The sequence below is a fragment of the Maniola jurtina genome, chromosome 8 (assembly GCF_905333055.1).
Source record: "Maniola jurtina chromosome 8, ilManJurt1.1, whole genome shotgun sequence".
Lineage (NCBI taxonomy): Eukaryota > Metazoa > Arthropoda > Insecta > Lepidoptera > Nymphalidae > Maniola > Maniola jurtina.
Window position 1 is genome coordinate 2,188,643 of NC_060036.1, and position 26,812 is coordinate 2,215,454.

At 38.8% G+C, this 26,812-nt stretch overlaps 1 protein-coding gene across 3 annotated transcripts; it reads left to right on the plus strand.

Annotated features, from left to right (window-relative positions):
* Nucleotides 1-5,427: 5,427 nt before the first annotated feature.
* On the plus strand, nucleotides 5,428-25,017 carry LOC123867888 (aminopeptidase N). Of its 3 annotated transcripts, none has more exons than XM_045910195.1 (17): nucleotides 5,428-5,571; nucleotides 7,967-8,051; nucleotides 9,876-10,023; nucleotides 10,288-10,402; nucleotides 11,850-12,044; nucleotides 12,413-12,568; nucleotides 12,905-13,044; nucleotides 16,265-16,454; nucleotides 17,419-17,569; nucleotides 18,029-18,240; nucleotides 19,833-20,016; nucleotides 20,632-20,833; nucleotides 21,644-21,918; nucleotides 22,435-22,634; nucleotides 23,263-23,422; nucleotides 23,970-24,124; nucleotides 24,454-25,017. In XM_045910195.1, exons 2-17 carry the CDS (start codon nucleotides 7,983-7,985, stop codon nucleotides 24,719-24,721), a joined length of 2,820 nt encoding a protein of 939 aa, XP_045766151.1. In that variant the 5' UTR covers nucleotides 5,428-5,571; nucleotides 7,967-7,982; the 3' UTR covers nucleotides 24,722-25,017. The 3 variants fall into 3 exon arrangements, with proteins under 3 accessions (XP_045766151.1, XP_045766152.1, XP_045766153.1); XM_045910196.1 differs by lacking the exon at nucleotides 5,428-5,571 and adding an exon at nucleotides 6,758-6,863; XM_045910197.1 differs by lacking the exons at nucleotides 5,428-5,571; nucleotides 7,967-8,051; nucleotides 9,876-10,023 and having other exon boundaries at nucleotides 10,288-10,406.
* The last annotated feature ends 1,795 nt before the right edge of the window (nucleotides 25,018-26,812 follow it).

Sequence of the window (26,812 nt, forward strand, 5' to 3'; positions counted from 1 at the left end):
GCTATCTATGTGTAGGTATAGTCCGTGTTTAGGGTTCCGTACCCAAATGGTGCTAAAGGGACCCTATTACATTACTAAGTCCGCGCTGTCCGTTTGTCTATCTGTTCGTTCGTCCATCCATCTGTCTGTCAGCGGGTTGTACCCTGTGGTAGGTACTAGGTAGGCAGAGAGTCAGAGAGTTGAAATTTTCACAGACTGTATTTCTATTGCCACTATAATAACAATTAAGTATAATAAAGAAAACAAATTGGTTGCCATGAAAATTAAAAGTAATTAAAAATAAAACCTTCGTGTGTGATTCTGACTCGCACTTGGCCGTTTTCTTCCTTATCTTGAAGGAAAGTAGCTTCTCGCTGAAATGGAGGCGTAGTGGACCGCCTTAGACTGCATCCTTCTGCATCATCGCTTACCGCCAGGTGAGATCGCAGCATTAAACTGTTGGGCCGAGAAAAGGTAGCAGACCGACAGATAGACAGACAAACAGACAGACAAAAATTTTAAAAACGTGTGATTCAGTTATGGTATCGTTCAAATAACCATATGAGCCTAATATGAGGTAGTTATTTCGAAATTACAGACAGACACTCCAATTTTATTTATTAGTATTAGTATAGTATAGATAAATTAGTAAGTAGCTATAATATGTAAGTAATATGTATCTACAGTCTACCTACCCTGCCCTCGGTTAATCAGGGCATTATTATATCCACTTGTCCTTCCTGAATGTTGATTGTAGGATCCTGACTCGCTTGATTCTCTAGACAGGTTCTCGGGCGGCGTATTGTATGGAAGTCGCCGTTTCTGCACTCCATCGTATAGACGTCTCGGCAACTTCCATACAATTCAGAGACCGTCGACTGAGTTGCCGGGCGACTATCGTCGTCTTAGAGTGAAAACCTCGGGAATGCATTTTTGCTCAAATTTATTTTATTGCGTTTCTAGGAAGAAAACCTCGCAACGCACATCGTGATATGACTAATTTGTTCATTCGATACTTGTAACGCCATCTATGACATTAAATGAGAAACTCGTAAATACTCGCTTCTGTTAGTTACAGCACGCAGTTTTTTCTTCCTCCTGAAAAGTTACTTCTTTTACACTTACGAGGTTTTCACTCTAAGCCGTCGCTATAGTAATGGGTCTAATGGCTCTTAGAATGTTCTTCCTAGATCAGCGATACAGCGCGGCGAGCCTAGTCTTTACCCTTGAGGCGCTATGATATGAATACTCTTATTTATTAGAGGCCATAAATTAATAAACTGCTGACTTTGAATAGTCCACTGTAATGTTCTGCGTCATAATATTACATAATCAGAAAACCCAGACATGGATAATAATGTATCTAAATTATTTGTGTATGTACTCATCTCTATAACAAGATGAAGTTAAAAACCACTAAACCCGAGAACCCGCGAACTTCCGATAGATACCGATAGCTACGGTGTATTTTAAAGTTGTACTATATTTATATTTGTGAACTCAGAATTTTTTCCTCTTTTATTTGATATCTCACTCGATGCAATAGCGAAAAAATTTTTAGAAACTCCCACTTTTTGGTTGGTCAATTTTTTTTCGTATGAAATATAGCTTATGTCAAATTCATTCATCAAAATCGGCTCAGTAGTTCATGCACTACGGTGGAACACACATAATACAAACCTACATACATACATAGACTGCTAAAATCATAACCCTTCCTTTTGACTTTGCCGTAGTCGGGTAAAAAATACCCACCTCATGGTGGTGTGGAAATGAGTCATCTGGCCAAAATGCGTGTTAGAGTGGACTTTGCGGCACTTGTACGCTAAAACTATTGATTTAAAAAAAAGTGACTACATATTATAGGTAGGTATGAATAAATATATACATAATTTTTTTCTACTAAAATGACGACTTCTACGTAAAATGAGTCGGAAAGAAGTTATTGTCAAAAAAACTATTTTTGGTGCCATTTTTCAATATCAAAACTCCCGAAAAACGTTCCACGTAAAACTACCAAATGACTGGACAACTACTGCAATGGATGACACCTACCTGTGGAATGGAACTACGGTAGATACTAGGGTTTTCTAGTAAAACAAAGAATTTACCAAGACCTAGTAGTAAAATAATAATAATTCTTTATTAGAAAGTTATGTCTTTAAAAATCAAAATCTTTAAGGCGAAAATGAAGACACAGTTACCATATTTCTGAATTTTTGGAAATTCCACCCTCTCACCTTTTTTTCAAAAAATATACTCCGGGGTGGGTAAGCTAGTTAATTCTATACCTAAAGGTTTCATTATCAGTAAGGGAAGAGGGCTCATGTCCCTCAGCAAAGGCTGCGATTACATCTGTAAGTTTTACTCACGTAGGTAGCTTACGTGATTAGTTTTCGGCACGTTTAATAACTACCTACTTTACAGTGTTGTAAATTAATTGCGTAAGGTACTTGCATGGGAGTATCGCGGCCAAAGAGTAGGTAGGCACCTAATACCACGCAGAGAATCTGTGCATCCAAAATCCGTAGAAATTGAGTGTTTAAGTAGGTATATAGGAGTATCAGGTCTACCTTTGTCTCAACTTCTTTAGCCGCATTAATCATAGACAGCAACTGCTGAAAGTTCGTACGTGAAGTGGTGAATGTCGTTACTGAAATGTTACTATGTATATAATCTATGTTGCAATTACAAAATGTCAAAGTAACTTCAGCTCCGTAAGACAGAAGCAAAGAGTCCTCGAGGGAAACTGTATAGCTATAGCGTAGTCAAGTTTCATTGGTTCCAGTGATTGAAGTTGGTACTTAGTGTTTTAATTCTCTAGGTTAGTCTTTGTGCACGCAGCGATGAAACAACGATGAAATTATACCTACATTTTGTGGTGTCGTTCATCTATACTCTATACTTCTATACTATTTTTTATTTATTTTAATAAATAAAATTGGAGTGTCTGTCTGTAATTTCGAAATAACTACCGCATATTAAGGTCATATGGTTATTTGAACGATACCATAATTGAATCACACGTTTTTAAAATTTTTGTCTGTCTGTCTGTCTGTCTGTTTGAAAAGGCTAATCTTCGGAACGGCTGAATCGATTTTGACGGGATTTTCGCAGACAAGTAGAAAATTGACCAGGGAGTAACATAGGCTACTTTTTTAACCGACTTTCAAAAAGGGAGTTGTGTTTTTCTACCTATGTACACCGAAATATCCGATATTTCTGAACCGATTCGCGTCGTTTCTTTTTTAATCGATAGAGGAACTTTGCGACATTGTTTCATAAAAAATTTGGATTCCAACTCCTCAATCCTGATGCTGCAGGGGATCTGACCAGTCCACGCGGGCGAAGCTGCGGGCATCAGCTAGTAGGCAATAATATAGATTTGTCATTTTCTGTCTATCCGACTATCTGTATTACAGCTCTTGTTCAGAAACTATTAAAGATGTGTGGATGAAAAGCATAGCTTTAAACATTCAGGTTGTGTATAACTTAATGTCACATTATACATACATTAGGTTGCATGCAACTTGAGCTTTTAAAGTTGTTATACTTAAAAGCACTCGTTTTGTCTACTTTTACCTCAAGAAAAATGTTTCGAGTTAAGTATTATTTATTAATTACTAGCCGATGCCCACAACTTCGCCCGCGTGGATTTAGGTTTTTTGAAATCCCGTGGGAACGCTTTGATTTTCCGGGATAAAAAGTAGCCTATGTGCTAATCCAGGATATTATCTATCTCCATTCTAAATTTCAGCCAAATCCGTCCAGTAGTTTTTGCGTGAAGGAGTAACAAACATACACACACACACACACACACAAACACACACACACATAAAAACTTTCGCCTTTATAATATTAGTGTGATGTGATTAAGTGCGCCTCAAATGAGATAAATTATTAAAAAAAGTTAAGCATGAGGTTCTTACAGTTTTTCCCAAAATTTTCCTGAAAATTCAAAACGTACCCACTCGGAGTTAAGTCTTGAAAAATGTACAAAAGCTACCTCTATGTGCTAAATAGGTTTTGACGACGAACACAGTTTCTTAGAGAATAACTCTGTTATATTTATGTTTTCTTTCCATCACAGAGCGGATAATCTTCTTTGCCGCAGCGTTTCCTCGATATTCAAGTTGAAAATACTGAATATCTTTAAAGATGCAAATTATGATAAAATAAGATTCTTATTATACAGCTCTCTGAAGTGGGCGAAGCACTCGGACTTATAATGACTTTATTATTGAGTGTTTTTTTTTTTAATTTTTAGGGTTCCGTACCTCAAAAGGAAAAACGGAACCCTTGTAGGATCACTTTGTTGTCTGTCTGTCTGTCAAGAAACCTATAGGGTACTTCCCGTTGACCTAGAATCATGAAATTTGGTCTAGGTAGGTAGGTCTTATAGCTCAAGTAAAGGAATAAATCCGAAAACCGTGAATTTGTGGCTACATCAATTAAAAAGTGTTTAAATTTTCAAAGTAGGATAACTATACCGAATGGGGTATCATACGAAAGGGCTTTACCTGTACATTCTAAAACAGATTTTTATTTATTTTTATGCATAATAGTTTTTGATTTATCGTGCAAAATGTCGATAAAAATACCCGAGTACGGAACCCTCGTTGCGCGAGTTCTACTCGCACTTGGCCGGTTTTTTTAACAACATTCGACCCTTTTATAACTACATAATTTATACTTTTCTTTCTTCTGTCTGGGCTGGTTTCCGCACTTAAACGTTTCCGTCTGTTGTGCGTGCGTAGTTGCTCCACCCCGCCGAAGTTTTCACTCCAGCCGTCCAAGCTTGCTCCAGAAACCGAGTAGACCGCCCAGGTTGCCGAGGGCTTCATGAAGTGAGATTGAGGATCCCAAATGGCATTCTCGTTGTTCTGCCACGCCCGTGCACTCCAGGAGCACGTGCGTCGGTGTTTCATCGATCTCTATGCAGGCCCTACACAAAGGACTGTCTGAGAGTTCTTGGCTATCGTATCAGAGTAGTATATTATGTTAATAAGCTTCTTACTACCGTACCGGTAGGTATAACCATTTTATTATCTTTGGCTTAAGCCCCCATATATCTCCAAATGTGGACTATAAGAATACCAATGCTGTTGGAAGGAGTGAGGGGAGCGCTCTAAAAGAGAAGAGGTGTGGTAAAGGGAGTATTCTTGGTGGCAAACGCACATACCTGTGTCTTCATAGATATGTTGTGTCTTTGACGGGTTGAATTGCACTAGGTTTTGTGTGCCCCATTCTGACACTTTATCTAGGCAAGTTTCTATGTCAGACACAAGTCGGTATGTCGGTGCTACGCCCGCAAAGCCGGCTCATCCGCAAACATAGCAAGGGCGTCGTCTCACTGTACGTACCTACGCTGTACCGGCAGTAGCCCTTGCGAAATCACTGAAAACAACAATGGCATCACCAAAACCCATTACAACTATGTGTGATTGTCGAAGTAACACGTATTAGTGCCAGGCGACAATGCAAACAACAACGAGTGTCGTCAGCGCAAATGGAGCATATCCTGGAGTCAATTTAGTTGTATTGCGCCGGGCTCAGTTCATACGGCTGCGGCCCGCCTCTCCGTGCTGACTGGTAAGTGGACTGATTTACTACTCGTAAACTCACCTGCCTCGTATGTCTAGTGGTTGGCATATTGACTGCAGATGACGAGGTCCTGGATTCAATACCCGGGTCGGGCCAAAAATAGGCATTGAATTTTTATGTTAAGCTAGCCTAGAGTTAGGGAACTTGTGGCGTGTCTCGGAGAACACGTAAAACCCTTGGTTCTGCGCTTGGTCTCTCTTCGGTGGTGTTGGATAGCCGTCCAATAAATAAGGCTATGAGAGCGAGGGAATAAAGAGTGCACCTGTCTTTGCACACATACCTTGTGCACTATATCTCTCGCGCAGTTGACTAATCTGTATGGAGACTGGCCGCTCGAAGTTCGGTTCGGCAATCGGGTGTTTTGAATGTTTTTAATTCAGTCTCCCTCTGAGATTCGGTACGATTATTGAATATTTTCGGTTTTCGGATCGTGTACTGGATAATTAAATATTGTGATAGTAATCACGCTTTAATTAAATTATTTATTTTGCCATTAGTTTTTTTTAGATTAATACTCTCGGATAACCTCTACGCGTTGGATCTGTGTTCTTCGCGTAGGTTTTGGGAGCACATTCCAATAATTCGTAAAAATTATTTAAATAATACATGCTTTTCTGAGTGACGCTTATAATACAATTAATTATGTTAGACTAGATGATGCCCGCAGCTTCGGCCGCGTGGATTGGTCAGATCCCCTGCAGCATCAAGATTGAGGAGTTGAAATCCATTTTTTTTATTAAATTAATTACGTATTCGATTTAAAAAAAATACCCAAATTCAGAAATCTCGGAGATATCGATGTACAAAGGTAGAAAAACTCCTTCATTTTTGAAAGTCGGTTAAAAAGTAGCCTATGTTACTCCTTGGTTAATCTTCGACTTGTCTGTGAAAGTCCCGTCAAAATTGGTTCAGCCGTTCCGAAGATTAGCCCGTTTAAACAGACAGACAGACAAAAATTTTAAAAACGTGTGATTCGTTTATGGCACAGTTTAAAAAACCATATTAAGTAAGTGGTTATTTTGAAATTACAGACAGACACTTCAATTTTATTTAATAGAATAGAAGTTTTGGGATTATACGAGTACCTAAGCGACTTATTTAAATGGAAAGTTTATCTCAGTTCAAGTTCATAGTCTGCATGATAAACTTTACTTTTTTCAACTTTATTTCTTAGTACAGATAATGCGCATGAGCTTATAACTTGAATCTCGCCAAACTGCTCATCAGTTTGTTGGCGAGTTCGCGCTCACAAAAGGTTACGCCGTGCACTTAACTATTAGGTAATACTTACAATATAACCATTAAATTCCATAAACAGTACAGTAAACAGTAACAGTAGTCAGCCAGCGAAAGAGTCGGTAGTAAAATTTATTTTAGTTTCTTCTTGGACTCCATCGCCAACCTTTTGTACTATTCTTAACCATTCTACACTATTAAATATCTTAGGTACTAAGTAGCTACTTAATCTCTTAATCGTTAGTTACTTATCTACCTTGATCCAGCGGCTTGGAGATTGCTAAGTCGGACTTAGTTTTCTTTAAAGAAAACTTAGCAATTTATTGGCGATTGTGTACGTTTCTTCTATAATAAGCTTCCAGAAGACATATTGGCGATGTTTCTCAACAAGTTCAAAGTTCTCATAAAACGTTAACTTATTGATAAATTAAAAGATTGTTTTAAATAATAAAAAAGCTTGGGAATAAGTTGTTCAACAGCTTTGATAGTACTAATAACTTTAAGCGAGTTTTTGAAGTAGTGATAACAAGTGATAATGAAAAGAATACTCGGCTAAGTTTGTTATGGGTTCTTCTTAGAGCTGCTGGCCGCGTTTGGAACCCACGCAGCTTTAATTTTTACCCGACTACGGCAAAGCCAAAAGGAAGGGTTATGGTTTTAGTAATTAATATAATCACCATTACATCATTATTGCAATTTATTTGTTGTGGCGAGCCTGAAAAGAAACTATTTGGCCCATATATAAATAATATAACCGACAGCAAAACGGGTTGCGAAGCTGAAGTTGCAAGGGGCAGGAGTCAGGACTAGGCAGGACCCATAATTCGAAAAACGTTAGACGTTAGGGTCCCAAGGTGCTGGAATGGCGGTCAAGCTCAGGAAGTCGTAGTGATGGAATACCCCCCACTAGGTGGGCAGAGAACATTAATTGAGTTGCAGGGAGCCGCTGAACTCGGGTGACTCAAGAAATCCCTACAAGAGACCTATATCCAGCAGTGGGTGGCTATCGGTGTTGACAATGATGATGATGAAAATTCCCGGATATATTCAACCCCACCACATTTTCGCTTCTATCCTCCTCTTTGTGATATTCGTTTTAGGCTTGGTTTATGGCATGTAGAAGATAATATTTTTTTTTCTTTTTCAGTTAAATCACCGAAATCATGAACGCCCTTCAACTCTGCCTGTTGGCGAGCTTGTGTATATGCTCCCACTCCTTGCCACCGGATAAGGTAGATTACATGTTCCCTCCCACCTCGTTAACTTGATACTAAACACCTACCTATTTTGACGCGACGGCTGATTTGTTATGATAGTTCCAGACAGGATGAATGGACGCGAACGAGGATAACAATGCTTGATTGGTGTGATATTACACAGGTCATAGTGACGCATGATTTCTGTGAATACTATAAGCAGTGTCAGGAAGTTGATTAGCCTTGAATTTAATTTTAAAAGTGAATCAAATTAAAGTAGGTTTAATGAATCACTAGGTAAATATGAACAAGCTCCAAATACCAAGCTGCTGATAGTGATACAATAATGCTTGGACTACGAACAGCAAGCCTATAACCACTCCAGAACAGAGAATAAGCTAATTAATGTTCTGTGCTTATCACAATAGTTTCATAAGCAATTACCTACCTTTGATTGGCTGATCTATCTTACTTTATTGGCTAAAATGTATTGCTGCAGGAAGATTGCTATAAAATCTACCAATAAAAACTAAAGGTTGATAATACGGTGAAATGATAGCTAAATTGTGACGATTTCAATCGTTTCTGATTGGCCAATACTCTCTCGCTATTTACTAAAATGCGTTGTTGTAGTAAAAATACCATAAATTCAACCAATCCCAAAAAAAAATTATATAGCAATGATTGATGCAACTTTTTCGTAATCGACCAGCAGAGGTGATTTTGATCGTCACACTGTAGGCTGTGAAACTAATATAGTGGTAGGTACAAAACAGAAGAATTAATAAGCTGATCCTCTGTTCTGTGACGATATAGGATTGCTGTTCGGAGTATGTGACCGAAGCATTATTGTATCGCGTATTATCACGATAGGAAACGACCTTTACTGTAGGAGTAATGGTATTAGGAGTGTGCTGAAAATAACCTTTGAAGCGATCCTGTAGAGAATACAATTAGGACATTAGCTGCAGTATCATAATCATAGTAAAGAAAAACACGATTTTCTTATGCTGTTATTTATTAAGTCTTTCCTACCCCTACTCTTGAAAAGTGTCTACTTTAATATCTTGACTCTGTAAATTATTTTTGTGAGAGTGATTTGAAAGGTATGAATGGAATATGTTTTTTAGGGTTCCGTACCTCAAAGAAAAAACGGAATCCTTACTATTTCCACTTACACTTTGTTGTCTGTCTGTCTGTCTTATCTGTTGAGAAAACCTATAGGGTACTTCCCGTTGACCTAGAATCGTGAAGTTCTGCCAAACTTCACGATTCTAGGTAGGTCTTATAGCGCAAGTAAAGGAAACAATCCGAAAACCGTGAATTTGTGATTAAATTACAAAAAAAAATTGCGTTCATGAACAAATAATTAGTATGTTCAATTTTCAAAGTAAGATAACTATACCAAGTGGGGTATCATATGAAAGGGTTTTACCTATAAATTCTAAAATAGATTTTATTCATTTTTATGCATAATAGTTTTTGATTTATCGTGCAAAATGACGGAAAAATACCCGATTATGGAACCTTCGATACGCGAGTCTGACTCGCACTTGGCCGGTTTTTTTTTAATTGTATAAAGAAGATACAATATCCAAAAGTATTACTTATTAATAAAATAGTAAAGACCAATCTGAAAAATTACTGAAGTCGGTTCAGATTTGATTTGATTTATGGAGTACCACCGCAAAAAAAAAAATCAGTACCTATCACCACGAATTTTACTAGTCATCAAATTGAGAAAGTCTTTCTTTTTAAAATCGTTAAAAAAAAGATTTCTTTCAACGCATTCATAGCGAGCACATTTTTTTTGTTAAGGCATAAGGGCAAGGCGCATTCACTGCATCTTTTATCCAACAGATGAAACCTTTTCACATCATCAAGACACGGAGTATAGACTTGAACAACGCTCGCGGCTTAGTGATGGAGACCAGACTGGAAAAATCCGTGGAACCAACCGGCTATCGACTAGAGCTTGAACCGTACTTAGAGGACGCACTATACAAAGGTAAGGACTAGAAGAAGAAGAATATAAAGGTCTGTTGGTATCAGGAAAGAAGACCACTGGAAGACAGTGGAGGGTAGTGGAGGGTAATGTGTAATGACAGTCTGACTCGCACTTGACCGATTTTTTCTTGCATTCAGCCTGTGGACACATCCTCCAAGAGACACAGGACCTTTTGTTGGACATAAGCCCTCTCTAAAGAGATATTTGATTAGATTTTTTGTGAGTCTGTTTTTCCGTTTTCTGATCAATACTTATCTGGCCAAGGTCACGTGAGCATCAACGTGACGTGGTTGGAAGATTCGAACACTATCAGCGTGCACTGCGCCCACGAGGTCGAGATCACTGAGTCGGAGGTCAAGGCCTACTTGCCGAGCGATGCGTAAGTCCTGTTTTCATCTAGATATGCCATAGATAGCTTATTCTGTTTAGCAGGGCTAACTCTATATAATATAATATTAAGTTCTTGAGATGAATCTGTTTCAAACCTAGACTAAACTAGAGGATGCCCGCGGCTTCGCCCGCGTGGATTTCGGTTTTTTAAAAATCCCGTGGGAACTCTTTGATTTTCCGGGATATATACCCTGGATTAGCACAAAGAAGCTAATCCAGGGTATATTCTATCTCCATTCTAAATTTCAACCCAATCCGTCCAGTCGTTTTTGCGTGAAGGAGTAACAAACATACACACACACACACATACACACAAACTTTCGCCTTTATAATATTAGTGTGTTTAGTGTGATTCTTCATGATTTATATATTATCACATAGCCTTACCCCTACCTTTTATGCCTTGCTAACCCCCCCCCCCCCATTTACCCCGGATTCGCTTGTGTAGAATTTTCGTACACCCCTTCTTAGTGGCGCTCTAAGTAGGTACATACGTTGAATCTTTTCTTCTTCGAGTCGGCAGTGGCGGGTGCGATCTCTAGATAGAAATTAGGTGCTGTAAAGTAATAGCTGATGTAAGGAAAAATTAAAAAAAATCACATCCTTCATAACTACTGGTTATAGTCTAGTTAGTGGTTAAGACGAATTCGTGGGGCGCCCGGGGTTTGGTCCCGGGCAACTTTTCAAAGTGCGTTTTAAGCAATCAAATGAATAGTATCACTTGCTTTAACTGTGAATAAAACATCGTGACGAAACCTGCAAACCGATATGGGGTACGAGTTTAATAAAACTGCCATAGCCGTTGCAAGTTAGCCCGCTACCACCTTAGACTGCATCATTACTTACCACCAGGTGAGATCACAGTCAAGGGCTAACTTGTGATTGAATAAAAAAATCTCGAAGGTATGTGTCGACGAGAGTGCGACCAAATTGGTACAATTTGCAAGATTCTTAGGGGCGGGATTGACTGCTCTGAGCTGCACAACAAGCTCTGCTCCGTTTATGCACCCACTGATTACAGCTACCTCCGCCGCCGCCGCAAGTTTTTCGTGAGTCCGTTTAGTCGCACGGTAGCGCGCGCCAGGTCTCCCATACCGCGCACTTTGGCAGCGCTGAACGCGCTGCTGAAGGAGTCCCCTCGCTATGACATATTTTCTGACAAATGGGCTGACCTTATAGGTCAGATCCTGCACTTTTGTGAGAATTTGTAGTTGACATATTTGATTATTGACTTAACAAATTTATTTTTATTGTGTACTTATTGTAATTGTGTGTAGTGTCATTTAATTTAATTAGTGTAATTGGACTTAAAAGGTCTGTTCTAATTAAAAAATTAATTAAATAAATTAAATAATAAATGTGAAATCTGTCAATCCGTACATGGCCAGCGTGGACTATGGTCCAAAATCATAGCTAACATTCATCGATTTGAACAGAAAAAAACCTCAAAAGATTCCAATAAAGAAGACAAGCATGGACCCGAGGAAGCCGATCTTCACCCTGCGCCTGGAGAAGCTGGTGCCCAAGAACTCCGTGGGGTACATCAACTTTAGCTTCAAGGCGAGCATGCAGACGGCCAACACGGAGGCGTTCTTCAAAACCACATATGTTGACGAGCAGGACGTCGAGAGGTGAGGTGTTTTTGTGTTTTACCCATTATTATCTGTTTCTTGTGTTTTTCATAATGCGCTACCATTCCTTTTCACATAATGTTAGGGGTATTTTAGGGCTATCCTAAGATCCTCCTTTACGTGTATACAAATCGTTTAAGATTACGATTTCGACTCTAAGGTGCACTATACGCGGCCCATACGATCTTGGTACCGAGAATTGACAGTAAAATTACCTGATACGAGTGAAAAACTCCAGAAGGTCTGAAGCGCCGGAAAATCGCGTCGCGTACGCGTTTATCTGAGAAGGTTTCTGCGATTTGTTTATGTTTTAAGCAAACTAAGGTAAAACGGACCTAATAGGTATCATGTTAGAGGGTATCTTTCAGAATGGTAGCAGCAACCCAGCTGCGTCCAAACAACGCGCGGAGGATGTTCCCGTGTTTCGACGAGCCCGGGTACAAGACCCCTTTCGAGCTCAGCGTGGTGCGACCCCGGACTATGATCGCTTTGAGCAATACGCCTGTTGCGAGGACTGAGGATATGTAAGTTCAATTCAAACTGAAGGTGCCGATTTTATCAGATAAAATATCATTTTATATCTGGTAATGTTGGCCCTATTCAGGGAGTCAATTCAAACTAAAGAATATCAGATGCAATAAATTAAATATTATGCTTTAGCGGTGAAGGAAAATATCGTGAGGAGGAGGATAAATTCTTCATAATGTTGTTAGCGATGTGTGAATCTGCCGATCTACATTGGACAGTTTAGTGAACTATGGCCTAAATCCTTCTCATGTCCCGTGAGCGGGATGATCAAGTTTATTCACTAAATCCCATAGAGAAGTACCATTGTAAAATATCTACTACCTTGTGACTAGTAACGGTGAACCGAACGCAGTGTGGGACCACTTTGAAAGAACACCTCCCATGTCCACGTTCACGCTGGGCCTGATCATTGCTGATCTCAAGCAGCTGGGGGAGTCCATCCATTACAAGGACGACAATGGAAATGATATCGGTAAGGATTGTATCTAAGTTTTGTATCCAATGGAGATTTTCCCATTGATTAGATTTACTATTGCGTACTTTGCTCGTGGGGGTATATAAACAAATAATATCCAAGTTCTCTGAAGAACAGTTATTTTTGGCTTGATTTTCAGTTTCAACGCTGGCACACTTTATATTAAATGAGTATAAAATAACCTTAACACCACAGTACGATCATTTATTTACTTAGGTAGGTACTTTATACCTGCTAGTAACTTTTCTCATTGGATTTTTAACTGCCAAAGATTTTTCCGATTCAATCTCGACACCCAAGCATACACACTCAGTCCTAAAACGAAAGAAAGAAAGAAAGAAAGAAAATGTATTTATTTGTTGTTGGTGTCACAGATAAAAACAAAGTATACAAATATACATTTTCATCTGTGACACCACCCCAAATGGGTGTACAGCTCAGCATTATGTCCTGCATCATATGCAGGACGCTGATTTTCAGCTGTGACCCGGGTGACGCCACAGTCACAACAGTGAGTAAATTAAAAAATAATTTAATTTAAAATAACTTTAACCACAATATGTGTAGTATGCGTGTATACACATAAATATGCGTGTATATATATAATATATAAATAATAATAATTAATAATATAAGTATATATATACATATATATAAATAAACAGTTATAATCTTATATATTATATAATAGAAATATAATATATGTAATATACATGAATAAATAAGTATGCAGAAAATAGGAATCTAGATAATGGATGTTTCAGCCGCAATATTTTCGAACTCAATTTGCTTGAATAATATAAACTTTTTCAATTTGTACACAAAATTAGCTTTGCTACGAGAATTCCGGATTGGTGGAGGAATATTATTCCAGCAACGGGTTGCGGCGTACTTGAAGCTACCCCTAAAAGCAGCAGTGCAATGGCGGGGGACACTGAGGATTTCGCGTGTGCTTCTAAAATTATCCCTATCTTCATGTGCTCTTACTAATTTCTCAAAAATGTATAGTGGCTTACCATTTTTGAATACATCAAAGAGTAAGGTTGCGAGATGCACCTTCCTCCTCGATTTCATCTTTAGTAATCCGTGCTTATTCAAAAATGGTGTCACATGAGTTCTAGGGGGGATACTAAAACAAAAACGGGCACACGCATTCTGGACCCTTTGGATGAGTTTGCTTGTCCTGGCTAATAGTCGAGGCCCGTAGACTGCATCAGCATAGTTCAGTTTCGATAGAACTAGACTTTCAACTAGACGAGTACGAACCTCTTGACTGATGTACTTACGAATCTTATATAGAATTTTTAACCGATAAAAACAGTTGCGTACCACCATAGCTACGTGTTTCTCAAACCTTAAATCTGAGTCCATAGTTAAACCCAGGTTTCGGGCTTCAAATACACGCTCTAAACTATTACCCTTCAAACATACGCTAGCTGATTCAAATTTAATCTTATTTAATTGCGCCCTAGATCCAAAAAATAAAAGTTTCGATTTGCTAGGATTAAGAACCAGTGAGTTTTTATCTGACCAATCTGCTATTCGTTGAAGGTCTTCATTGACCCTCTGAACTGCCATTTGGTACTCACTCGGTTCGAACGAGATATACACCTGCAAATCATCCGCATATGTATGAAACTTACAATTCTTTATATTTTTAACAATATCGGCACTATACAGAATAAATAAAAGTGGGCCTAAGATCGATCCTTGAGGGACACCTCTGTTTACATTTGCAACAGAGGAACTCTGTTTCTTCCCATCACCCTGTGTAACTTCTACATATTGCGTTCTATTGCTCAAATAACTATTGAACCATTTAACTGTGTTAATGTCGAAGCCATAAAACGATAACTTGGATAATAGCAGTGTTGTGTTAATAGTATCAAACGCACGCGAAAAATCTAATAAAACTAATATGGTACACATTTTTCTATCTAGAGCCGTCAGTATATTGTCTGTTACATCCAAAAGCGCGGTAACCGTTCCCCTTCCAGCCCTAAATCCTGATTGCATTTCTGGTAATAAATTATTGCGCTCAAGATATTTAGAAACCTGTAAGTAAACCACCTTTTCTAGTATTTTCGATGCACAAGGCAATATACTGATTGGGCGTAGGTCTTTTAGACTAACTGGACTTTCCACTTTAGGGATAGGACGAATAACTGCTATTTTCCATGCATCAGGAAAAGTCGACGTTTCTATTGATGTATTGACGATAGAGGTGATGACACCAAGACTTTGTGGAAGGGTCATTAACAACATGTCAAGTGTTATCTCATCAGTCCCCTCGGCATTAGAATGCAGATTCTTAATAATTTCAAAAATCTCCGCTTGACTAGATGCGCAAAGTGTGAATGTAGTAGGTGTTAGCCTGTCAAATTCGTATAGAGTAAGCTGAGATATAGTCATTTCATTTCTGCCTGGTATATCTAAGAAGTGTTTATTAATCTCATTAGGATGACAAAGGTGAGCAGGCAGATTTCTACCTTTTTTAGGGAGTACAGAGCTTTTAACGAGTGGCTACGACCCAAGCTACGACCTCATAAAGTTTATGGCAACCTTCCACCATTTTGCGGCGAAATTGCGCCCTGAACTGAGCAGACAGTAACGGCGCTAGTTTATTATATGGGAACAACGGGGTCTTGTGGTTTTTGAACTTTATTTACTTTCCGGATTAAATTGTTTGTAATAAACTCATACGCCGTTTGTAAAAAGTTACTTTAAAATATTAGACCGCATTGTCCCTGATTACCCGGTGAAATCACTTCACTTCACAAATATTGATAAATAAATAAATAATATAAATAAATAAATAAATAAATAAATATTTTATTATTCACTTCACCTGATAGTGTTTGAATAAGTAATAGAATATTTTTCTACACGACTGCCCAAGAAAAGGAGTGTACCGTTTTCAGGGTTCATAAATTTGAGATTCTTTATAATTCCATCATAACTTCTAAAGATGTATAGGGTATGGTAAGGATCCTTACATCATCTCAAGAGTGATACTGGTTACAAATTTTTTGAAAAAGTTCAATATGGCGGCAGTATGACGTCATTTTCAAATGTTTTTTTGTCTTTTTGTTGCAGAGAAGTCGTATTTTGAATTTTTAATCATGCAAGTTTTTTATTTCATCCACCAATTTTGACTCTGAGAAAAGATCCATCGGGCTGCCAATGGGTTGATTGTGATGATGATATTTTTTTGTAGAACTTCGAGTTTGGGGCCGGTCGGAATATTTACAAGCACTAGAAGGTGTCAACGAGAAGTTGTCGCGAGTGTTTGGTGAAGTCGCCAAGTTCTGGCAGGTGTCTCTGCCTCTGCGCCGGCTCGACATCGTGGCATTACCCAACTACCAGGGGGTGAAGCCAGCTGACAACTGGGGATTGATTGTTTACAAGTCAGTATAGACTTAGCAGCGTTTTTGCTCAACGTTCGTGATAAGAATCGCTAAGGTGTGGAATGCCCTTCCGGCGCGGGCGTCCGTATTTATTGCCAAGTATAACTTCTCTTCAAGGCAAGAGTAGGCGTAGGAATAGGCATCTTCTAAGCAAGCGCGCTCCAACCAAGTCCTCATCATTACTATTTCTCAGGCATGACTGTCGTCAAGCGCAAGCCTATCTCCCAATATACAAAGAAGAATTTTTGCGGAGCGGTGATAGCCTAGTGGTAAACACGTCCGCCTTCTATTCGAGAGTTCAAGGGTTCGCTCTCTGGCACGCATACTTTACTAACTTTTCGAAGTTATGTGCGTTTTAAGCAATTAAATATCACTGGCTTTAACGGTGAAGGTAAATATCGGGAAGAAACCTGCATGCCTGAAAGTTCTCCATAATGTTCTCAAAGGTGTGTGAAGTCTGCCAATCCACACTGGGGCAACGTGGCTGACTATAGGTTAAAACTTTCTTATTCTGGGAGGAAACCCGTGCTCAGAAGTGGGCTGGTAATTGGTTGCTCATGATTATTATGATAGAATTTTTAGCTCACTGAGATGAACCTTGAGACCGGCCATATACATATTGTCAGGAATTAATTGTCGGAGAAGCCACGCGCCGGAAGGATTCTGCTCAAATACGTTTTGTACTAGCCCCAGGCGACTCAGAATTTTGTTGAAACGGACGTAAGCTTCTAATGTTCGCAGAGTGAGTGTGACAGTTTTTTTTCGATTTGGCCACTTTCGTTTGACCATAACAAAATTGTCGGGTGCTCATAAAGGATTTTATAAATAACACACAAATTAGGTCGAATAATAGCGCAGGACGAAATCGGAGCAGCCCGACTCCCGCAGTTTTGCCTGTTCTGCCACTGGAGTGTTTTTGTAAAGCGCGAAGCCAGAAACTTATCCTTTATGTTTCTCTCAACAGGGAAAGTGATCTATGCAACAATGGATATTTGTATCTGGCGCACGAAATCTCGTACCAATGGCTGGGGGCGTTGGTGACCCCTGCCTGGTGGTCGGACGCGCATCTGAACAAAGCGTTCGTTGGATACTTGGCTGCGGAGATCGCTTTTAAGGTATACTAATGCCATTAATGTGCGTTTGGAACCTTCGTAGCTTTAGTTTTAAGTTAACGTAATTAAATAGCACCACTACATCATTATCTTACAAATTCAATAATTAACATCAAAAAAGTGTACAATGGTACTACTACATTTATAAGTTAGACCGATGTACCTGCGTAGAAATCTCATTTTACAATGGCGCAAAAATATCTTAGCCAATCATAGCACGCATCCGTCCACTATTGGTTGTTGCCTACGTGCCATGTTTTGCACGCGCGAATCATGAGCGAGATAGCACGGGTCTCTGTTGTCTGTATTTCATTGCTGTACATTCGGTTTTAATCAGCGTTAGGTTATGTTTTTCTGCGGAAACGAGTTTACTGATGAGGCTTATAAAACCGTAAAACTGTGATAGTACTGTACCCATTTTGAATATAAATGCTTTGAGTTTGATGAAGCTTTGTATGACAGTTAGACGGCGGTTCGGAGATGGACGGCAAGTGGCCGATGACGATGCTGTACTCGCTGTACTACGAGTTCAGCAAGCGCTACCCGCACTCCCGGATCACGGGCATGAAGCAGGAGACCGCCTGCTTCAAGATCGAGCTGCTCTTCCGGATGTTCAACTATACCATTGGAGAAGACACGTTCAAGAAAGGGATCAGGACGTTCATTGAGTCAAAGTACAGTATTATTTTCTACCTGACTTATGCCCGTAACTTCATCCGCGCGGATGAAGTTACGCTCGAATCCCTATTTACCCTCACAGTGGTTGAATTTTGAAAAATCCTTTTTTTAGTCGATGTCTTAGCCTACCTGCCTGCCAAATTTAAGCCACATAAATAGATAGATAGATCAGTCAGTCCGCCAGTACGTCACACAGTTTTGCTTTTAATATTGAGGTTAGTTTTTAATTTACAGTGAATATTATTTTTAATTCAGTAGTAGTATTTTATTTCTAATTTACTGGTTAAACCGCCCGGTTAAATTTCTTTCTACATTACAAGGAAAGAAAAATCTCGATTTCCTAGATCTAGCAATTTGAGCTCGCCTGCAGCCTGCTCGTTTTCTCGCTATTTTTATTTTAAAAAAATTGCTACGTCGATTTGTTTACTTATAATTTATTCATTAGAATCAGAAAGAATTTCATCAGAGTTAGAAAGAATTTTTTGAAAGAGATTCGTCCTAGTTGTGCGTTAATTACAAAATTGTCATAGCATTCTTGAATTCAATCAGAACTACCTATTCCCCATTTCTATCTAGAAATGATCAAGAATTTTAAAATTAATGTCAATACACAATTATTTTAGTATTGTCTCTTGTGTTATTTCTGTTTCTTTCTATAGACAATAATATCCTAATCCTAATAATAATAATAATCTATACTCTATACCTATACTAATAAATAAAATACCATAACTGAATCAAACGTTTTTAAAATTTTTGTCTGCCTGTCTGTTTGAACGGGCTAATCTTCGGAACGGCTGAACCGATTTTGACGGGACTTTCACAGACAAGTAGAGGATTAATCGGATTAATAAAAATTTTTGGATTCCAACTCCTCAATCCTGATGTTGCTGATGTTGCAGGGGACTTGACCACCAAAGTGGTTGGGATTTAGAAACTGTCGTCGGTTCAATTGATATTGAAGGTATCTTTACCAAGTAAAGACTTTGTCGTTGACATCGAGGACCCAACTCCTCAATCCTGGTGCTGTAAGGATTGCATTGCTAAATCCTGGTGACCCCACGGGATTTTTAAAGGATTATCCGTTTCAATGTTGTACGACAGAATAACTTGCATCCCGGGGACGGGCTATTACGGATAGGCTAATTTTGTCCTGGAAAATCAAAAGTTCCCACGGGATTTTTAAAACTAATCTTCTTTACTAATAAATTAATTTGCAGTGTCTGTCTGCAATTTTGAAATAACTACCTCATATTAAGCGCATATGGTTATTTGAACGATACCATAACTGAATCACACGTTTGTAAATTTTTTGTCTGTCTGTCTGTCAAATCAAAGAGTTCCCGCGGGATTTTGAAGAACGTAAATCCACGCGGACGAAGTCGCGGGCATAGGTAGTATAATAGAATTTTCTCTCAGAATAATAACTTCTTTTTGCTACAAACTACAAATCTTTGTGGGCATTGGCCTTATGCACAAATTTCGTTAATTTATTTGTATTTTTTACTTCCTGCTTTCACAATATCAACTTTCCAATTCCCCATAAATCTTATACTATGTAACCCATCCATCTCTTTGTATCTTTCAGGAAATTCAAGACCTTTACAGGCGATGACATCTGGAATGCGTTGAACGAAGCGGCGTTGGCGGACGGCAAGATACCAAAGGATGTGGACATCAAGACTGTGGCTGCGAGCTGGATTGATAAGGAGAGGTTGCCTCTTATCACAGTTAAGAGGAACACTGATGCCAATTCTGCTTTGGTGTCCCAGGTACACTCCCTTTGTTCTTTTTAGGGTTCCATTACTCCACTCTAAAACCGGTCAAGTGTCAGTCACCACAAATTCACAGTTTTCAGATGTTTTTCTTTACTTGCGCTGTTGCAAAGATATTGCTACCTGCTAAACCTATAAAAGGAACCCTTATAGGGTCACTTTGTTGTCTGTCTGTTTGTCCGTCTGTCCGTCTGTCCGTCTGTCGTGTCTGTCAAGACAATTTAAAGGGTACTTCCCGTTGACCTAAAATCAAGAAATTTGGCAGATAGGTAGGTTTTATAGCACAAGTGAAAGAATAAATCCAAAACCGTGAATATATGGTTACATCACAGAAAAAAAAATTAAAATGTGTTTCAATTTTCAAAGTAAGACAACTATACCAAGTGGGGTATCATATGAAATAACTTTACCTGTATATTATAAAACAGATTTTTATTTATTTTTATGCAGAATAGTTTGGATTCATCGTGCAAAATATCGGAAAAAATACCCGAGTACGGAACCCTCAGTGCGCGAGTCTGACTTGCACTTGGCCGGTTTTTTTTAGTTTTATTTTGCTGTAAATCTATGAACAAAGATTTATTACGAAGCTATTGGTTCTATCAAATATAGAAAGTGTACCTGCGCGAACGGCCCCACGATGTACCGGATGCTGCCAAGTTGTTGTGGTGGGCACCAATCGTGCTATGGCGGAGTGATAACCTGGACTTTACCAACACAATGCCTGTTACATGGATGAGGAACCACAAGGATCTAAACCTTGTGAACATGCCTGATAAAGAACACTTCATCATTGTTAACCCTGAGGAGATTGGTAAGTATATTCCGGACCGGCAAAGTTGAGCCGCCAAGTGATCTAGCGTTCGGGGTGATTCGCTAACTCATTGTCCAACATTGAATTGAAGGGTAGCTGCCGAGCTAATTTGACATTGGCTGGTTCTACATTGCTGCTTCACTTAGTGATATTAAAATAATTTTTCGTAGGAAACCTTCGATGGATCATAAATCAATGGTCAAATGAGCTCGGTGAGTATGATTCAGTGTCCCTGAGTCAGCGGATCAATCAGATACCAGTTATGGTTAGGGTTACAGATTTAATAAAACTGCTAAATCCTTTCTAAGTTAGCCCGCTTCCATCTTAGAATCCATCGTCACATAGGTAGTAGGTAGCACCAGAGAATGAGATCGCAGTCAAGAACTCTCTTTTAGTAGATAAGAAAAAATTGACAAGTATGCCGTTTTGGTTACAAAGTTACGCGGTCTTAAAAATTCACATACAAATCTTTGAGCCCTTGTAATTTTAAAACAACATATTTTAGAAAAATCAAAACACCATAGGTATAGTTATTAGTACCACAGATATTAGTTTCTAGAATATGTCTGCAAAATTTCATGGACTTTGGTTGCTTAATATTCAAATGAAATTCAAACTACGATTGTATGGAGTAAGTGACGGAAAGAGATCCCTGTTAAAGTGGTCCAATGAAGCTCATTGCTGTTACCATATTGGAAAGAAAATAATTAATTTATTAATTAATTATTTAATTCCGCATTTTGTGATAGCATAACTCATGATTTCAAGCTTCGATTAATTTTAACCAATTATTATTAATCTTTTCCCCAGCACCGTTCCCAGTAAACTACGACGATGAGAACTGGAAACTTATCTCCGAATTCCTTCAAAGTGAAGACAGTACCAAAATTCCGGAACTAACACGAGCTAAATTACTCCATGACGCGTGGAACTTGGCGTACGCCGGTGAACTCTCATTTGCCACTGCCCTGAACATGACACTCTTCTTGCCTAAAGAAAAGCATCCTTTGGTCTGGGATCCGGTGTTTACCATGATAGATCATGTTGGACGGCATATTTGCACTTCCCTGCAAGATAAATTTCGGGTAGGTTAAGTATTATCTAAAAAAAGTTCTTTTCGGACATTTTAAGTATACAAAATTGGGCTAGCTTAACTAAAGCTAATACTAAAGAATCTAGCATTTCATGCAACAAACATCAGTGTAGGAGGAATTCTGTGAGAATCTACTAGAACTAGTAGAACTAGCTGATATTCCGTGCAACCGGGCAGTGTTACTGAAGCGCAGAAAATGTGCGTGGACACCTCTTTGTCATCAACCAACAGAGGGCCACTGCTAGATGCAAACATGTCACCAAGTCTCTTGTAAGGATATCCAGACGCTGCAGGCTTGCGCCGCCGCCGCCTGCATCCAACGGCTCCCTGCGATTCGTTTGATGCCATCTGCCAACCTACTGGGGCGGGGGGTGTGTCAAAGCTGCGTTTTCCGGTGCGACGTCGTCATTCTAGAACCTTGAGAGCCCAACGTCCATCGGTTTTTTACCATCGTGTCTAGATTTGCCCTCCATATCGAAAAATTGCTTTGAAATAATCTTTATTTTAGGCTTATGTGCGCAACTTGCTCGCACCACTGTACAACGAGCTGGGTAAAGACGCCAGTGATAAAGAGCATAAGTGGAAGAAGAGCCTCCGCTCGAACGCTAGGTATTTCCTGTGCAGTACAGGGTACAAGCCTTGCGTGCAGGAAGCCCAAGAGCAGTTCAGCAAGTGGATGCAAGCTCCTAACCCTGATGAAGGGAATCCGTGAGTCTTTTAAGCTTTTCTTTACTCGATTGCGGGAGGAAAAAGTGTTTTCCGTACGATAAAAAAGCAAACTTAAAACTAATAACAATGGACATGAAAATTTACGATTTTTGGATTACCCTATAAATATTACTTATAAATAATTTATTTTTGACATAGGTATCATCTCAATTATTCTTAGTGTGGTTCATAATATTATTATCTCATACAAAAATATGACTCCACATTCGAAATTTGATTTTTCTGTATAAATGTATGCCCGTAAATTTCCGTGTCTTTGACAAGATCGGTAAAGAGATAACATAGGACAGTCAGACAGACCCACTTCCGCATTTATATACTAGGTGATGAGTTAGACCATAGACCTACGATTTTTCGCTAAGTTAGACCGCGTCAATTTAGGTTTTTAATCAATATAATATTTTTTAATTAATTCCGTTTTCCGGGATAGTAGCTTTTGCACGTCTCTGGGAGAAAAGCTATCTCTGTACCAAACGTCAAGATCAAATAAATGGATGGGCCGCATACTTTCTAATATTAGTATGGATAATATGTATATTAAGTATGTACGGATGGATATATTTTTGATGACACTAATTGTAGATGTGATGATTTTGTGTACTTACAGGGTATCTGACAGCTACCTATGTCCAGTATTCCGCTGGGGAACGCAACAGGAGTGGGACTTTGCTCTTCAAAGAGTCATAAAATTCCCCCCATCGAGGACAAAGAGTGAAAGGACTTATCTCCTCAAAACTCTTGCTGGTTGCCCATATGATGAACACAAGGTAACAATAAACTGTTTTGAGCCAAAGCCGTGCCGCCAAGCGATTTAGCGTTTTGACAAGATGCCGTGTGGAAACTGATAGGGATATTATGGTTTTTATACAACTTTCATATCTACCTGTTCCAAGTTAGCCCGTTTCCTTGCACCAGCTGAGGTCACAGTCAAGAAGACACCGTTTCCTGCAGCCAGTGTTCAATGTTTTAAGCAAAACAATGTTTCGATTTAAAAAAGTTTATCCAACCCTGCTTGTAAAACAGTTTTTTCATTGATGTCGAAATCAACCCTTGTTTTAATACTGCAGCTGGAGGCAAGACTTCACATCTGCAATTTTAAACTTATTTTTGATAAAATATAAAGATTTTTATTTGTTTGGATCCTTTCAACACCTGCATTAAGAAAAATAATAATGATCGATTATAAGTATACCTAAATTGTTATGGCTATATTCACGTATTTGGACATTATTTTAACGTTACTTTAAACGTTAAAATAATGATCGAATTGAAATTGTCTATAAAATTTTGTTTAATTCTTTTTATTATTTAAAGATCGAAAAGATCCTGAACATAACACTCCTGGAGGAAAATGGCAACTTTACTGAGTCGGACTTGTTGCTAATCTTCAGTATGCTGACTGGAAGTCCGCAAGGGACCTCGGCGCTATTCCATTTCCTTGCTAATAACTGGGAGCTGTTAAAGGAAAGGTAAGGATATTATGTCGAAATTTCAGAACCTACACAGCATTTTCAAAATTGAATTTTCTAACATTTTAGGGCTCTTATTCTAAGGTATCACAGTTTTGAAAGTTATCCGTTTCTAATGGGTTCTTACAGGCATAGCGCATTTAAAGTGAGTAGGTGGGTTCCTGCGGTAGTGGAGCGGTGTGAGAGGGGTGTGCAGATATGGCGCGAGAGCTCTGTGACTTGTCAACTTGTGACAACTGTCACCCTCCCGCACCGCTCCACTATGTGGCTACTCAGTTATGCGATATACTTTACTTATAGTAAAACATCAATTTATTTTTATATTTAAGGTACTCAAGTAGAACCAATGTCTGGGACAGTCTAATCTCATGTGCTACGTCCCGTTTCACAACTCAGGAGGGCTACGATCTCGTATCCAACTTTTATGTGGAGCATAAGGGTGAGTTTAGCTCCGCGCAGCATATTATGGAGAAAGCTCTGCGGAACATTCTGGAAGAGACGAAGTGGTCCGCGGACAACATTCCCGTGCTGGAGCGCTGGCTGGACAACTATCTACAGAACACTGAGATGGAAGAAGACCAGTATGAGAAAAACTGACACCAGATGAGTATGACATCGCGACTTAATTTTAAGTGACGGTTTAACGACACTAATCTTTAGGTATAGACGAAATACACCAATGTTCAAAACTTAACAATTAAACAAGCGTAGGTAAAGCCAAATTAATTCCTGTGTTTAAAATCCAATTATTAGCTATCAATTTATTAAAAAAACGTGCTGATCTTTTATCTTCTTAAATAAAATGGAGTAATTTCTGTACTGAGGGCTTGTTAAAATATAAATTATTGTTAAGCTTAAATACTTTTTTATAATAATACATAAATAATTAATTACTTAATGTCTTTTATTTTGTAAAACTCATCCTCTCGTCTGTCGCGCCCCCATGCAGTCTCACATTAATTAATTACGAGGGTTCTAATTAATTCTAGTGGTAAACTGGAAGGAAGACACAAACGGTGTTAGCCTAGTGGTTTAAACGTCGGCCTCCTAATCTCTAACTTCTGTCATGTGCGTTTTAAGAAATTAAATAATAATTATGTATTTGAATGAACGTTCCTAGACCTTCCAGTTTCATCATCATCATCAATCACCGTCACGATCACCGTCGACTGAGTCACTGGGCGACTAGTCTACCGGCATCACTGAATAGTTCCTTTATTTATGGCAGTCACCGTTTTATAGTTTTACATTAAAAAGGCAAAGGCCAAGTTATTTTCTACCTACTTATTTCAAAATAGAAATAGATAATACAATCTGTAAACGGTACATAAAGATCGTCTCTCGGCCTCGCCCCGGTGACGAGCTTCCGCAATAGAAAGTATTGGAAAATGTTTACAGCAGTTTTATCATGTTAAAGAAACTCGGCGTTCTCGCCTGTTCATTTTTAGGGTTCCGTCATAGTTCGCGACAGTTAGAGAACTTCTAACAAAACGTCGTATCACGGGTCACTAGCTCGTAGACGAAGTCAAAACCGAATATTGAATAAGAAATTCAATTAAATTATTTTTCAAGGGGTTTCCATATATGAAAACGAAGCCGAAAAAAAGTTATTTTATCCTAGAGCATGTGGGTTATCAATATCTCTCATTGGAGTAGGTACGAAATTTTTAAATCTTAAAAACAAAGAAATGAGCCACAAAAGTTGTCAGTTTAAGACCATTTCTGTGACGGGATCTATCTCACAAACTAAACTAGTTAGGACTGTGAAATTACGGTATACCATAATGTACTGTATTTAAATAAGAAAATGTACTGAACACAATGATCCATAAAGTACCTAGTTGTAAGCTGTGACCAAGGCATGTACCTACGGAACCTTAGTAAAGCGAGGTGCGACTCGCACTTGCCGGTATTTAGATGTTCTGCTACAGCGGGCTTCATTTAACGTTATTTCACAGATTATTTTCGTACCCGATAAGGTAGGTACCATTACTGTGAGCTTTAGGAGGAGGTGCTATTAGACTGACTCGTCTTGCTTCAAACGATATTAATTACGTTTAGGTTACTACATTTGTTTAGATCTCCTACATAACACTAATGACACTAATAAGATTATAAAGGTTTGTGTGTATGTGTGTATGTTTGTTACTCTTTCACGCAAAAACTATTAGATGAATTAGGCTGTGAAACAGAGATAGATTATACGCTGGATTAAATACATAGGCTACTTTTTATCCGGAAAAATCAAAGAGTTCCAACGTGATTTAAAAAAGCCTATATCCATATATAACGATTTATCTATATATAACGAAGTCGCGGGCATCAGCTAGTACTATACCAACAAGCACCAGAGGAACCGCCAATGCGTTGCCGGCTTTTCAGCAATTTGACGATTGATGCAGTAACGGTGGTGTCTAAGTGTCTCTAAGTAAACGGACGCAATGGCCGGAGGTACTTAATACATTAGTAAATTAGATAGATAGAGTACGCGGGGAATGGAAAGGGAAGGGGGGAAGGGGAGGCTCTCCAGCTTGCCCGTGTCATGACATACCCTATGCCATGTCTGCTTCGTGAATGTAATGAAACTTTTCGCAATTAAGTTAAACTCGGAACAAGAATATATGGAACCCAACATTTATTACTTAAAAGTTATCCAATCAAGCGGAGCAACAAGTATCCGGGGGGAAA